The sequence below is a fragment of the Microtus oregoni genome, unplaced genomic scaffold, assembly GCF_018167655.1.
Source record: "Microtus oregoni isolate MIOR12 unplaced genomic scaffold, Mior012 000032F_ref0000030, whole genome shotgun sequence".
Classification (NCBI taxonomy): Eukaryota; Metazoa; Chordata; class Mammalia; order Rodentia; family Cricetidae; genus Microtus; species Microtus oregoni.
Window position 1 is genome coordinate 22904470 of NW_024543091.1, and position 14324 is coordinate 22918793.

Genomic DNA, 14324 nt, shown 5'->3' on the forward strand with positions numbered 1-14324 from the left:
AGCTGGAGCTTCAGGTGGTAGTGAACTGCCCACACATGAATGAAGGAAATCCAGCTCGGGTCCTGCAAGAGTAGCAAGCATTTTCTACTTCTGCACTATCTGTCCAGGCTACTTGGAGGAGATTTTAAGACTTGGAAAACAACTAAAAAAGGATGTGATATTGGTGACAGATAGGACAACTGACCCATTAATCTACTTCAATCTGCTCTCAAAATAGGCTGTACTAATTTACTACCTCATCAGCACCGCGTTCTCAGCTCTCTATAAGCGTTTTAGTAGTACAAAAAAAAAAAATCACACCAGTTTGGTTTAAGGAGTCTTTTGAAAGTTTTATTTTGAGACACAGTATCACAGTATATCCCTGGTTGGCCTTGAACTTGCAATGTAAAGCAAACAGACCTGGAACCCACACACACCAGCCTGCTTTTGCCTCTTGTACTGGGATTAAGTTTATACCCCTGGCTCTTGACAAGTTTAGTTTCCTGTTACTCTATCCAGCCTGGCCTCAGGACACGTAAAGGGGTCCTTTGCTGATTCATTTTGTACTTTCATCTGGGCCAACGTGACCCAGCCTAAGGGAGAGGCCAAGCAGCACCAGGCAGAGGCACGAGGAACTGCGAACAAGAACCTTCTTCGCCTTTCCGCAGGGCGCCTCTGGTCAGCAGAGGGCGCCCGGAAGCCTTTCTCTCACCCCGCCCCCAGCCCAGCGCGCCGCGCCCCCATGACGTATTTCCGCGTCATCTGCCGCTGAGTTTAGTTCCCATTGGCTCTCGGCGAAGCGACGGGGGCGGAGTCAGGCAGGCGTGAGGGAAGCGCTGCAGCCCCCGTGGGGGCGGGGCTTGCCTCGTTCCCCGCCCCTCCCTCGCCCTCCAGTCCCCCACTGGGACGTCTGTGGCCCGCGGCTCGGAGTGCGCTGGCGGCAGTGGCCGTACTTTTTCTGGGGTTGCATCTCTAGCCAAGCTGTGGGGAGTGCGTAGCGGGGCCGCCGGAGCCCAAGGAACGCGTGCGCTGAGGCGAGAGAGTCCCGGGCCGCCGAGTGCGCGCAGCTGGTTCCCCGCGTGGGTTGGGCGGAGGGTCCCAGGAGCGTGCGGCTGACAGAGCCACCCCGACTCCGGGCAGAACCCAGGGAGGAAACGAGAAGCGGCCGCGCGCTCCCAGCCGAGTTGCAGGCTATTTCCTCGCTGCAAGATGCCCAAGAAGAAGCCGACGCCCATCCAGCTGAACCCGACCCCCGATGGCTCGGCGGTTAACGGGACCAGCTCGGCCGAGTGAGTACTGGGAGTGGCCGGGAGGCCGCCACCACCAGGCTCGGCTCCGTCACGTACGGCCCCGGCTGGCGGGGGGCGAGGAACTCCGGCCGCCGGGCTATCGGTGACTAAGCACTGATTGTGCGCTTGACTCACCGGCTGTGCACACGCGAGTCCCGATCCCCCTCAACCCCAACCCCGTGTGTCGCCCCTGGCCACCGGTATCAATTTTCGCCCAGGAAAAACGAAACCTAATGTGTCTCCCCGGCTATTGCCTAAAGGGCATCCTCTGGGATTCTGGCCTGTAACGGGACGCAGAGCAAATTCAGGTCGTTCCTGCGCCTTTGATACCTCCCCACCTCCCCAGGGTCTGAGTGTGGACTTGGGATGGGGGAGCCCCATTACTCTTGGTGCCTGACACCTGTGGGGCCTTGTGGCCGGTTGATCGCCTGGCCAGCGGGGGCGTGTGTGCACAGACTTCCTCATGGCTGTTACCTGGCTCACTTTGAGGATTCTCTGTCCATGGCCTCCTTGGGTACTGCCTTGTTCGAGGGAAGAGTCTCTCCTCATCTGACCGTTCATGCGACAGTCCATCCCCTCACCAGTTTTTCTGGCTTTGCTTAGTTAACTGCGAGCCGGAAATTGACCTGAGACCAAGAACGATGACCGTAGAACCCAAACCAAAGGTGCTCGGTATCTGCAGAGGCCGATTTTGCGTACAATTTATTTCATAAGGGTATTTGGGGTGGGGGGTTTGAGCCCACCTGTTGGGTTCCATCTGTGGGAGAGACACTCAGACTAGATGGAGAAATAACTAGAAGATATGATTAAATTCTTCATCTTTACCTGACGACGGGAGTCTTTGAGGTATCTGACAAAATGAAAGTAGCTTCGGGCATTCTGCCCTTTGGAGATTATTGTAACTCTCCCCTTTCCTAGATTTTAATAACTCGGGACCTGTTGTCGGGATGGTGACTTGCATTGAAACCTACAGTGCTGGCCGGGCTGATAGTGGGTTTGTGTGAGCGTAGCCAGGTTAAGACCTGCTTCAGATGCATCCCTTTAGGTCCTGCTCAGCTCCTGGCGGTTGTTCTTGACCATTGACTTGTAGCGTATGTCTTTGAGCAGCATCACGAGCATTTGTTCATTTTGTAAATACAGCATTTTGCCCTTTAAAACAGACAGTAAGCCCCCCCCAACTCCTTTTCAGGGTGAGGTATTCTTCGGTAACTATGTTCAAGACGTGTTTTTTGAGAGTGTGGAGTGGGATGGGCAGGGTTTGTATATGTAACTCTTTTACATTTAAAATGGGAATTTATTTGAAGAAAAATAAGAAGTACAGGAATATTTCATAGGCCACTTTACACAATAAAACAGTCACAACATATATATTTTTACAAATATGACTAGCTCTAGAAATGAATTCTATGTATAGCAGTTATGAATAGAAAAACCATATTCATAAAAAAACAGGTCAAAAAGCACAGTGTATATATACCTACATCACCACTATACTTCGCTTCACAACTGTAGTCATCTGAAGTACTATGATGGGCAGCCTCAGTCTGCAGGCAGTCATTGAAAATGTGTGCAGGTCACCAGTTTGCATGCAGTTACTGATGGGACTGGGGATAGTTTTGTGGGACTCTCCTCCTATGTGGGTTTCAGGGTTCAAACTTAGGTTATTGTACTTAGTACTAGGTGCCCTTGCCTGCTGAGCCATCTTTCTGGCCCTCTTTATTTTCTCTAAAACAATACTTTTGATCTTTGTGAGGAGAAGCTTTGTTTTCTGAGTGGAAATTGAAGTGCTAAGGTCAGCTGTCTCTCAGGACTTAACTTTTTATTTGATGATAGCTGAGTCCCTTGCATTTTCATTGTTAGCTTCCTTATCTGTCCTGAGGGATGTTAATGATTCACCCTGGCCAACCTCACCTGACCTCGTCAGTTCTTCAGTTTTTTTCCACTGTTTTCTCACTCTGGGCTTCAGAGTCCTATTTGATGGGTTAGACACATCTCCATCTTAGAGTGACTGCTGCTTGAACTTTATCCTCCTATCATTTTTCTTTGTATTGCTGGCCATTACTGTTGTATAGCACATGCCTGTCTGTCCTCTGCCCCCACTAAAATGCAGACCTTGTCATGGTTAGGTCTTCACTTTGCCCTTACATAGCTTGTAGGGTAGCACCTGGCATAGAGTGGGTACTCAGTAGTCATTTGCTAATGAAAGTGGTTGGACAGTTTCTACCTTAATTATTAAGTTAGGCAGGGTGGCACATACTTTTAATTCCAGTGCAGTGGAAGGGGAGACAAGCAGATCACTATGAGTTTGAGGCCAGCTTGGTCTGAATAGCAAGCTCCAGGCTAGCCAGGGATGCACATTGAGACCCTGCTTCAAAAATAAGAGGTTAGAAGATAGCACAGTGGTTAAGAGCATGTGAGTGCCTTTCCAGAGGACCTACACGGTGGCTCACAACTGACTATAACTTCAGTCTCAGGAGAGCCAATATCTTCAGCTTCCATGGGCACTGAATGCGTGTGATACACAAACATACATTCAGGCAAGACACCATACACCTACAAAAGATAAACAAAATGTTCAAAAATATTAAAATCAAGTATGGGCAGTGATGGTGCATGCTTTTAATCCCAGCATTTGGGAGGCAGAGGCAGGTCGATCTCTGAGTTTGAGGCTAGCCTGGTCTACAGAGGAAATTCCAGGACAGCCAAAAATACACAGAGAAACCCTGTCTCAAAAACAAAAGAAAACAAACAAAAACCAAAACAAAAAGGACTTAATTATTGCATTAGGACAAATTATAAATCTTGCAGGTTTTAGCAGTCATGCATGATTTATGAGGATCATACATACATCTGTTAGTGTAAAGACCCTTCAAAAAGGGAACATGAAAGCCAGGAGGTGGTGATGCACTCCTTTAATCCCAGCATTTGGGAGGCAGAAGAAGGTGGATCTCTGTGAGTTCGAGGCCAGCCTGCTCTACAGAGAGAAACCCTGTCTTGAAAACAAACAAAGAAACAAACACAAGGGAACATGGATGATAAGACGAATTTAAGTACTTATTTTGCAATGCTAGAAATTGGATACATGGACTTGACCATATTAAGCAAAAGCTTTACCACTATGCTGTATCCACAGCCTTTGTTTATGGAAAAATCTTGCTGTATAGGTCAGTCTGGAACTCTGCATTCTCCTGTTTCTTCTTCCTGAGTGTTGTGGTTATAGATGGGTTACTGCCATGTCTGGTTTATGTGCTTGTACCCTGATCACTTGGAGGCTTTGAACTGGTTTTGCATTGAATTTTGAACTTGGATATTTCCCTTGATTCATTAAAGCAGTAACTAATACTGGTGCTGTCCTTTAGAACAGCTCAGGTGAAAAATGAGGTCCTTGAGAAGAATGTCTGCTCATAAGAGACTCATAAAAATGACAGCCAAGAATGGGGATGTGGTTCGTTTGGTAGAGTGCTTACTTAGCATTCATGATGACTTGGATTTTATCTTTAACACCGAATGGACTGGGCAGAGTACTTGGAGGTAAAGGCTTAAGAGAATTAAAGTTCCAGGTCATCTGCAGCAATGTTTGAGGCCAGCCTGGGCTACATGAGACCCTGTGTAACCATGATTGTTCTGGAACTCACTCTAGAGCAGGCTGACCCCAAACTCAAGAGATCCCTCTGCCTCTGCCTCTTGAGTACTGAGAATAAAGGTGTGCACCACCATGCCTGGCTTATGTATACATTTTTTGTCTGCATATATGTCTGTGCATTACAAGTCTGCCTGGTGCCCCCTGAAGCCAGAAGAAGGCATCTCCTGTGACTGGAGTTTCAAATGGTTGTGAGCTGTTGTGTGGGTGCTGGGAATTGAACCTCTGTAAACCGAGTCTTGTCTCCCACCCGCCTGTTTTCAAATTCCTGGCAGCTGTTTCCCAGATTACCACACAGAGGCTTATATTAATTATAAATGCTTGGCCGATAACTCTGACATATTACTAATAGCTCTTACATTTAAGTTAACCCATTTCTATTATGTATTACCATGTGGCGGTGGTTTTACCAGTCTTTAGGCATTTTGCTTCTTGGACAGCTGACTTGGGTCTCCCTCAACTCAGCCCTTCCTTCTCCATGTATCTCCGTTTGGCTTTCCTTCCTAGCCTTATTCTGCCTTGCTATAGACTAAATCAGCTTTTATTATCAAGCAATGAGGGCAACAGATATCTTAGTGTACAGAAGGATTATCCCACAGCAAACCTCTGTCTGTCCTTTGGAAGTGGAAGAGCAGACAGCATTATTAACTACCGAGCCCCTATTCTGTACTTTTTTAATGTTTTCATTTTGAGACAGGGTCTCAATGAGTTGTCCAGGCTGGCCTTGAAGTCACTCTGTAGGACTGGAAGGCCTTCAATTTAGGATTTTCCTGCTTCAGCCTCCCAATTAACTTGGGATACAGGCTTGTACCACCAGACTCAATTTCAGTGTCATTGTTTTTAATGAATTGAACTTTTTTTTTTTGGTTTTTCGAGACAGGGTTTCTCTGTGGCTTTGGAGCCTGTCCTGGAACTAGCTCTTGTAGACCAGGCTGGTCTCGAACTCACAGAGATCCGCCTGCCTCTGCCCCCCAAGTGCTGGGATTAAAGGCGTGCGCCACCACTGCCCGGCTTGAATTGAACATTTTTATACATACTACATTGTCATACAAATTTTTATTTCCATCCGTTTCCCCTTTCCCTGCTAGGGAAAGGCCAGTGTGAGCCTCTGGGTTGGCAGTACTGATGAAGCAGAGCATTCTCAGGAGAGCTGAGAAGACCAAGTCTGCTCTTAGTTTAGTGGATATTCTTTTTTTTTTTTTTTTGGTTTTTCGAGACAGGGTTTCTCTGTGGTTTTGGAGCCTGTCCTGGAACTAGCTCTGTAGACCAGGCTGGTCTCGAACTCCCAGAGATCCGCCTGCCTCTGCCTCCCGAGTGCTGGGATTAAAGGCATGCGCCACCATTGCCTGGCCTTAGTGGATATTCTTATTTCAGAGCTACGCACAAGTATGAGGTAGGAGATTGAGTTCAGGATTCCAAGACCCATCTGGCTGTTTCAGTGAGATCCCATCTCCAAGGAGAAAGAACAGACACCCACATCCACAAACTGAGAGGACCAGGACACATCAAGACCAAATTCTCAGCACACGTTGTCTTATTTGCTCCAGAGGGACAAAGAGTGGAACATCAGAGACAGGCAGGAGACAGAGCACCAGGGAGAAGGGAAAAGGAACATTTGCCCTGGAGGGACAAAGGGTGGAGCATTAGAGACTGACACAAAGCACTAGGGGGAAGGGAGAAGGGATATTTGCCCCAGAGGGACAAAGGACTGCCTCTATGTAGAGAGGAGACAGGCAATGGCAGTTTATCAAGGGAAAAGGGGAAACTCCGTTAGGATGAGGCATTTTAGTTGGGCATTTAATTAGGGCACCCAAAAGGGAGCTTTTGATTGTTGGACTTCAATACTTTGATAGCTGGACTTTAGTGGTTGGCCTCTGGAGGAGGAAGTGGCTAAATAAGGGAATAGACCTTGGTGGCTACCTTCAGCAATGTAATGCAGCAGTTTAGCAAGACAAAGGGAATGGGGGAAGGGCAAGGCTCATCAGATCCATGTTTGCCTTGACAGGGCCTAGTAGAACCCTTCAAACTCCTTGACAACTTTCTTCAATGTGAGTGGTTGATTCCACCAGCATCATGAAGTCTGGGTTAAACAATCTTGCAGTCATTTTGAGAAACTGAACCTAGAAAACCCACAAATGGGAAGACAATGAGGTAGGCCTGAGGAGAAATCTCAGGGTTCCAGTTTTGTTTCTGTTGATCCTTCTCAGAAACTGCCAGCTTTGAAGAACCATGTAGGTTTCTTGCTGCCACTTAATACTAATGTTTTTTTACCCAGCATTTGTTTTTAAATTTTTTTTCTTGGGCCAGATGGTGGTGGGCAGTGACAGCACATGACTTTAATTCCAGCACTTGGGGGAGGAAGAGGCAGGTGGATCTCTATGAGTTCAAGGCCAGCCTGGTCTACAAAGCTAGTTCCAGGACAGCCAAGGCTATTACACAGAGAAACCCTGTCTTGGGAAAAAAACCCCAAAAATACCCCCAAATTTTTTTCTTTTATTTTTGCAATTAATATAATTTTATCATTTCTTCTTTCCTTTTCCTTCCTCCAAAACCTCCTGTATATCCTTCCTTGCTCTATTTAATGGCATCTTTTTCCATTAATTGTTATACACATATTTGTGTATATATATATATATTCATTAATATAACCTATTCAGTCTGTATAATGTTATTCATATGCATGTTTCAGGACTGACCATTTGGTATTTGATAATCAATTGCTGTGCTTTTCCCTGGAGAAAACTATTTGTCCACTCCCAGCATTCCTTAGTTGTCTGTAGGATTGAAGTCTCACGGACTTTCTTCACATCTGCTTTGGCATGTGCATTGGTGTTGTTTAAGTTCTAATTGAGCTTAATAATAAAAACCTAGAGTCAGATATTAGACAGTGAAGGCTGAAAGATCAGAGAAGCAGAGCAGTCAGCCATTAGTTCTTACCTCTGCTAGATCCTCAGACTGAATGGGGTATCCTGTCTCTACAAGTCCTCAGACTGAATGCTTTGAGTTCCTGTCTCTTCCGGCTTTATATTCCACCACACCACTCCCCCACCCCAAACCATATCCCTTCCGGCCTCCACCTCCTTAGTGTTGGGATTAAAAGTGTGTGACTCCCAAGTACTGGGACTAAGGGTGTGAACCACCACAGCAGCACTCTGTTTTTTTTCTTTGAGACTGGATCAATCTAGTGTAGCCCGGGGTGGCCTCGAAGTCACAGAAATCCAGTCTGCCTCGACCTCCCAACTGCTGTGATTAAATGTGTGTGGCCACTGCCTGGCCTCTGTGGCTAACTGGTAGCTTGGTCCACACTCTGAAGTTACTAGGATACTAGTCTCACTGCAAACTCCCTGATCATCTTTCTGCCCCTTCTTCCACAATGTTCCTTGAGCTTTAGGTGTGTGAGTGTTTTGTAAACGTATCTGTTGAGTCTGGACTCAGCAACTCTCTGTTTTGATTGGTTGTGGTTTTCTATAATGTTCTTTCTGTTGCAAAGAGAAGTTTCCTTGATGAAGGTTGAGGACTTTTCTGAGGGTATGAGGACAAATGTTTAGATTGTTGTTAGGGATTACGGTGTTTTAGTAAACAGTGTAGGTCCTTCAAGATCCATGGCTTCACTAGCTCTGGGTAGTTTGCTAGATTTCCAATACCAGGCATGGTTTCCTCTTGTTGAGCTGTATTTTAGGTGTTTTTTTTTTTTTTTTTTTTTTTTTTTTTTGTGGTTTTTTCGAGACAGAGTTTCTTTGTGGCTTTGGAGCCTGTCTTAGACAGGCTGGCCTTGAACTCACAGATTACAGGTGTGCGCCACCACTACCTGGTTTGTTTTTGTTTTTTGACACAGGGTTTCTTTGTGTAATGCCACCTTGGCAAGGCTAGCCGTGAACTCGAGAGTCACCTTCTCTCTGCCTCCCTTGGTGCTGGGATTGAAGATGTTTGTGACCACTGCCGGCTTGAGAGAGAGCTGTTTTTTTTTTTTTTTTCAAACCTCATGTTCTGTGTCCTGTCTTATCCCAGATCCCAGGAGAGCTGTTTGTAGGCTGATATACCTGTTTTCTGAGTTAACTCCTGACTGGATGAATGGAGTTCTGTTTTAAAAGAGCAGGTGTTCTGAGTCCTGGTAAAGAGCCGCATTTGAAAACGTTGATCCTGCCTCAGATCTCCCTGTCTTTGTCAAAGGCATCCTGCTTTGATGTCAGAGAGGAGTCGGGTTAAGTAGGGGGTGGGGAGCTGAACAAAGAGTGGAACAAGGCAGTAGCTTTTTCTTTTCTCTCTGAACAGTTGACTTTTTAGGACAGCTCTAGAAATCTTGATGCAGAGACACTCTTTAAGGAACCTGTACCTGCCAGATTCTCCACTTGTACTTATGCTATTATGTGCGATTTATTTTAACAAATTTGTTTATTATTTACTTATTAGTCTTGTCTGTTTTGTGTGTGTGTGTGACTTAGCCAGAGGGGGTTCTCTCACTCTACCATGTAGGGCCCAGGATTGAACTCAGTTCATCAGGATTGATGTACCTTTACTTGTGCCATCTTACTGGCCCAAGCCAGCATTTTTTAGATCTTTTGCTTTGATACAGGATCAAAATATGTAGCTAAAGTCTGATCTCAAACTTGGGCTTCTTTGTCTCAGATTCCTAAGAACTGGGATTATGGTGTGTTTTCCTCCATGCCTGGTTTAGCTAGCTAGTTGATGATTGCTCCTGATTTCACACATGGACTACTCATTACACTTGCCACTTTAGTTGACTGAAGAGTAGATGTGGTAAAGTTTGGCTTTCTATGCAAATGTCCTTGGTCATTTAGCTCATTTCCAGGTTGCTTTTTTTTTTTTTTTTTTTTTTTTTTTGAGAAAAGGTCTTGATATGTAGCCTTGAGTGACCTGAAAATTGTAGACCAAGCTGGCTTCTTTCTCACTCACATAGATTTCTGCCCCCATAGTGTTGTGATGGAATGTGTGTGTCATTGTCTTAGTTTAGCCATGACCAAAAGCAACTTGGGAAGGAAAGGTTTTATTTAGCTTCCATATCCTTGGTCCAGTCACTGAAGGCAGTCAGGACAGCACTACTCATAAAGGGCACAGAGCAGGAATCTAGAGACAGGAGCTAATGCAGAGGCCATGAAGGGGATGCTGTTTTTTTTTTTTTTTTTTTTTTTGCTTTCCATGGCTGGCGCAGCCTGCCCTTCTTTTCTTTTCTTTCCTTTTCTTGACAGGATTTCTCTATACCTTTGAAGCCTGTCCTGGAACTAGCTCTTGTAGACCAAGCTGGCTTTGAATTCACAGAGATCCACCTGCCTCTGCCTACCAAATGCTGGGATTAAAGGTGTGCGCCACTACCACCTGGCCTTTTTTTTTTTTCTCTCTCTCTTTTTTCCCCTTGGCTTTTTGAGATAAAGTTTATCTGTGTAACAGTCATGATTGTCTTGGAACTCGCTTTGTAGACCAGGCTGGCCCTGAACTCAAGGAGATCCATCTGCCTCTGCCTTTTCAGTGTTGGGATTAAAGCTATGCTCCACCACCTCTGCACCGGGGACTCAGCCTGCTTTCTTTTAGAATGCTGGACCTCCAATCCAGGGATGGCCCCACCCACAACAGGTTGGGTCCTTCCCCGACCAGTCACTAATCCACCTGCCTCTTCCTCTTTAGCACTGGAATTAAAGGCGTGCACCACCACCACCACCACCCAGGCAGCCTACAGCCCTATTTTTTTTATGGAGGCATTTTCTTAAGGTTTTCTCCTCTCAGATGACTTTAGCTTGTCTCAAGTTGTCATAAAACTATGCAGCACAGTCATGATTTCCAGGGTTTTATTATTTAATGATACTCTTGTAAATGTTTTCAAACTAATACATTTTATTTTTCTTTTGTATAAATATTTACCAAATCATGCTGGGCATGGTGGTTCACACCTTTAATCCCAGAACTCTGGAAGAAGAGGCAGGTGAATCTCTGTGAGTTGGAGGCCAGCCTGGTCTACATGGTGAGTTCCAGGACAGCCAGGGCTGTTACTCAGGGAGACCCTGTCTTGAAAAACAAAAACAAAAATTACCAAATCACAGGCAATAAACCCTGCTGCTTTTGTAATTCCAAAAATAGGTTGGGGCTGGAGTGATGGCTCAGTGGTTAAGAGCACTGCCTGCTCTTCCAGAGGACCTGGAGGTTCAGTTCCCAGTACCCACATGGTAGCTCACAAACTGTCTATAAGTCCTGTTCCAGGGGATCCAACACCCTCACACAGACATACATGCAGACAAAAACAACTATGTACATAAATAAATAAATTATATGCAAATAAATTAATAAAAACAAATGAGTTGAACTGATTATAATATTTTAACTGTTTCTTTGAGGTTGGGAAATTTTCTTTTAGGTAGTTTTTTGGTTTTTTTTTGTTGCATAGTTCACAGTCAGTATAAGGGTCACTTTAAATAGTCAGTTGCCTTCCTTTAGTTATTCACCATATTTATTTATTTTTTTTTTTGGATTTTTTCGAGACAGGGTTTCTCTGTAGCTTTGGTGCCTGTCCTGGAACTAGCTCTTGTAGACCAGGCTGGCCTCGAACTCACAGTATTCACCATATTTTTTTTTTAATTTATTTATTTTACATATATAGTGTTCTGGGCACCAGATCTCATTATAGATGGGTGTGAGCCATCATGTGGTTGCTGGGAATTGAACTCAGGACCTCTAGAACAACAGTCAGTTCTCTTAACCTCTGAGCCATCTCTCCAGCCCTCACCATATTTTTAAAATGAATTATTTTCAGCTTTTCATATTACTTTAGTATTTATTGAGGTCTTAGTGAATGAATGTTCTGTGCTGGGAGCTAGCTGTTGGTAGGTGACTTAGAGATGGGTAAGAGAATCTCTGTCTCTAAGGCTCTTTAGATGTAATATGGAAAGGGAGGAGGTGATTGCAGTGGAGGAGAACAAAATGACTGTAGAGTAAGAAAAGTAACCCAAAAAAAGGGTTATTACAAAGAGAGTCCTGTAGCACTCTTCTCCGGGATATCCGGGAGATGAGAGGTGATGACATTTGAACTGGGTCTTGAAGGATAGCTAGGATTTCCATGGGAATGGGGGAGGGGCATGGCAGGAAGCGCTGGATGAGTGTGGTTCACACCAGAGGGAAGCTTGAGATGTGTCTGGAGGGAATAGGCAGGCGGTCAGCTCTGAAACAGCCGTCCCAGCAGGTCACAGGAGATGAAGCTGGAGAGGTAGGTTGGGGTCGTACTGTTTACTGGCTGAACATTTATTCCAGTTACATGTGAGACCCCCCCCTTCCTAAAATATGCTTAATCTCCACCCTTTTTTCTTTTGAGATGGAATCTTACACAGATTGGCCACTAAGGATAGATCACCTTACCTAGCCTACCAAGTGCTGGGATGTCAGGCATGAGGCATGAGCCACACAATTCCTGGCTTATGCTTTGATTTTAAAGTTTTATAAATTATATGATTTTTACATTGCCCCCAATATGTTTATTGTTGAATTAAGAAATACTATTTTCCTTTTTAACCTTCGCAAGTTTGCCATATGTATGGGATAGCCTACTTTTCATTAGTATTAGACATTTGCTTCCTCTCCAAACTAGCTGGAGTGCATGGCTTCCTTTTAGCCGCCTCGTGCTCCCTTTGTCCCATGTGGGATTAATTAGTATATTAGAGCGGTACCAGCTGAGCTTCATTTTTTTCTGCCCTGCACATTCTACTGTTTTATGCGCTTTATTAAGCATTACCTTTCATCTGTTTATTTTTAAGCTTTTACTTGTTTTTTTTTTTTTTTTTTTTTTTTTTGGTTTTTCGAGACAGGGTTTCTCTGTGGCTTTGGAGCCTGTCCTGAAACTAGCTCTGTAGACCAGGCTGGTCTCGAACTCACAGAGATCCGCCTACCTCTGCCTCCCGAGTGCTGGGATTAAAGGCGTGCGCCACCATCGCCCGGCCTTTTACTTGTTTTTTATGGTAATTTGGTTTATTATTTATTTTTAAACCAGTGCTTTAGTAGCTTGGATAGTCTTTTTTTTTTTTTTTTTTTTTTTTTAATTGATGGTGTTAAGGAAAACTCAGCATTTTTACAGGATATTTTACTGGTGTTCTTGTGCTCCTGGCCTTCTTTTTCTGGTCTGATTGTTTTCTTTTGAGTATTGTTCTCATTTCCAAAGTTAATATTTGATGCTATTATAACTGAACGTTTTAAAATTTGTGTTTTCCATCAGTTATAGTTTGATTTGAATGAAGTGTTCATAGTCTATGCTTTGTTAAGTGTATTACAGTTGATCGACTGTATTCATTTCTGGATTTATTGGCTTTGTCTGCAAGATGTAGTTTTCCTATCAACAGTCTTGGTTGCTCTCAGGGCAGCTCTGAGTCTCGGGAACACTGAGTGGGTATCATGAGTGAGGCTTCCAGAGGATCTCCTGAAGGGACACTTTAGTTCTGTCGGCTGTTAGAAGTGGGTGGGGCCTTGTGGCTCTTCACACTCTAGCCTGGTGCTTTCACCAAGGAGGGGAAGGAATTGCTGCACTCCCACTGCTGAAGCGGGAGACAGGGTTTTTACCCTATCTGTGGCTATAGCATGATTTCAGACACTTAATGACTTAAAAAGTTGCTAAGTTTCCTCAGTGCTGATATTTGGTAACTTTATCTAATATTCTTTTCCTCCCCCTTTTTTTCCAGACAGGATTTCTATCCCCTGCCTTCCATTCCTTTTCCTCCCTCCCTTCCTCTTCCCTCCTTCCCTCCCTCCCTCCCTCCCTTCATTCCTTTCTTTTCTTTTACAAGGCCCCACAATTCCAGGCTGTGGCTGGTGTGGAACTTGTTAGATAGACTAGGCAAACAAAACAAAATAAATGAAAGGCCTTCTCTGCATTGAGTTCAGAGTTTAAATTATTTGTCCTCTTTGCTTTTGTGCTTCCCGCTGGTAAACAACCCCTTGGAGAATGCCCTTGTCAGATAGATGAGAGTTCAAAAAGTTATCAGGAATTCTTAGCTAACTGTAAACATTTTGTATAATGGCTTATTCAAATCCATATACAGTGCCAGCCTATCCTTCAACCCTGCTTCCCCCCCTTTTGGCTTTGTGGTGTGGTAGACAGACAGGAAGAGTAGAGCCACTTAACATTCCAGTAATTACTAATATTACAGAAAATTTTGTCTGCTTAGTTACTCATTTGTTGTGTCTCTTAATAAACTTTGGTCATTGAGGGCTGGCAAGATGTTTTAGCAATTCAGGGCACCTGCCTTCCTGGATGACCCTGGGATCCACCTGGTGGAAGATGAGAACTGACTTCTATTAACACTTTGCTCTGTACTCACAGACATACATATAAATGGAATAAAAATAAAAACGTAGTCATTGAAGTAAAAAAAAAACTGTCTCCACAAGGATGGCTGGCACCTCAGTTTCAGGAAAGACCAACGAAC

The 14324-nt window shown here is 44.6% G+C and overlaps 1 protein-coding gene across 1 annotated transcript in view; it reads left to right on the top strand.

The window, feature by feature from the left end:
* The first annotated feature begins 830 nt into the window (after positions 1-830).
* Positions 831-14324, top strand: part of Map2k1 (mitogen-activated protein kinase kinase 1) — a 68887-nt gene continuing 55393 nt past the window's right edge. Inside the window, exon 1 of the mRNA XM_041679454.1 lies at positions 831-1268. Coding sequence (XP_041535388.1) covers positions 1189-1268 — 80 coding nt within the window. The 5' untranslated portion in view covers positions 831-1188. The remainder of the gene's footprint in view (positions 1269-14324) is intronic.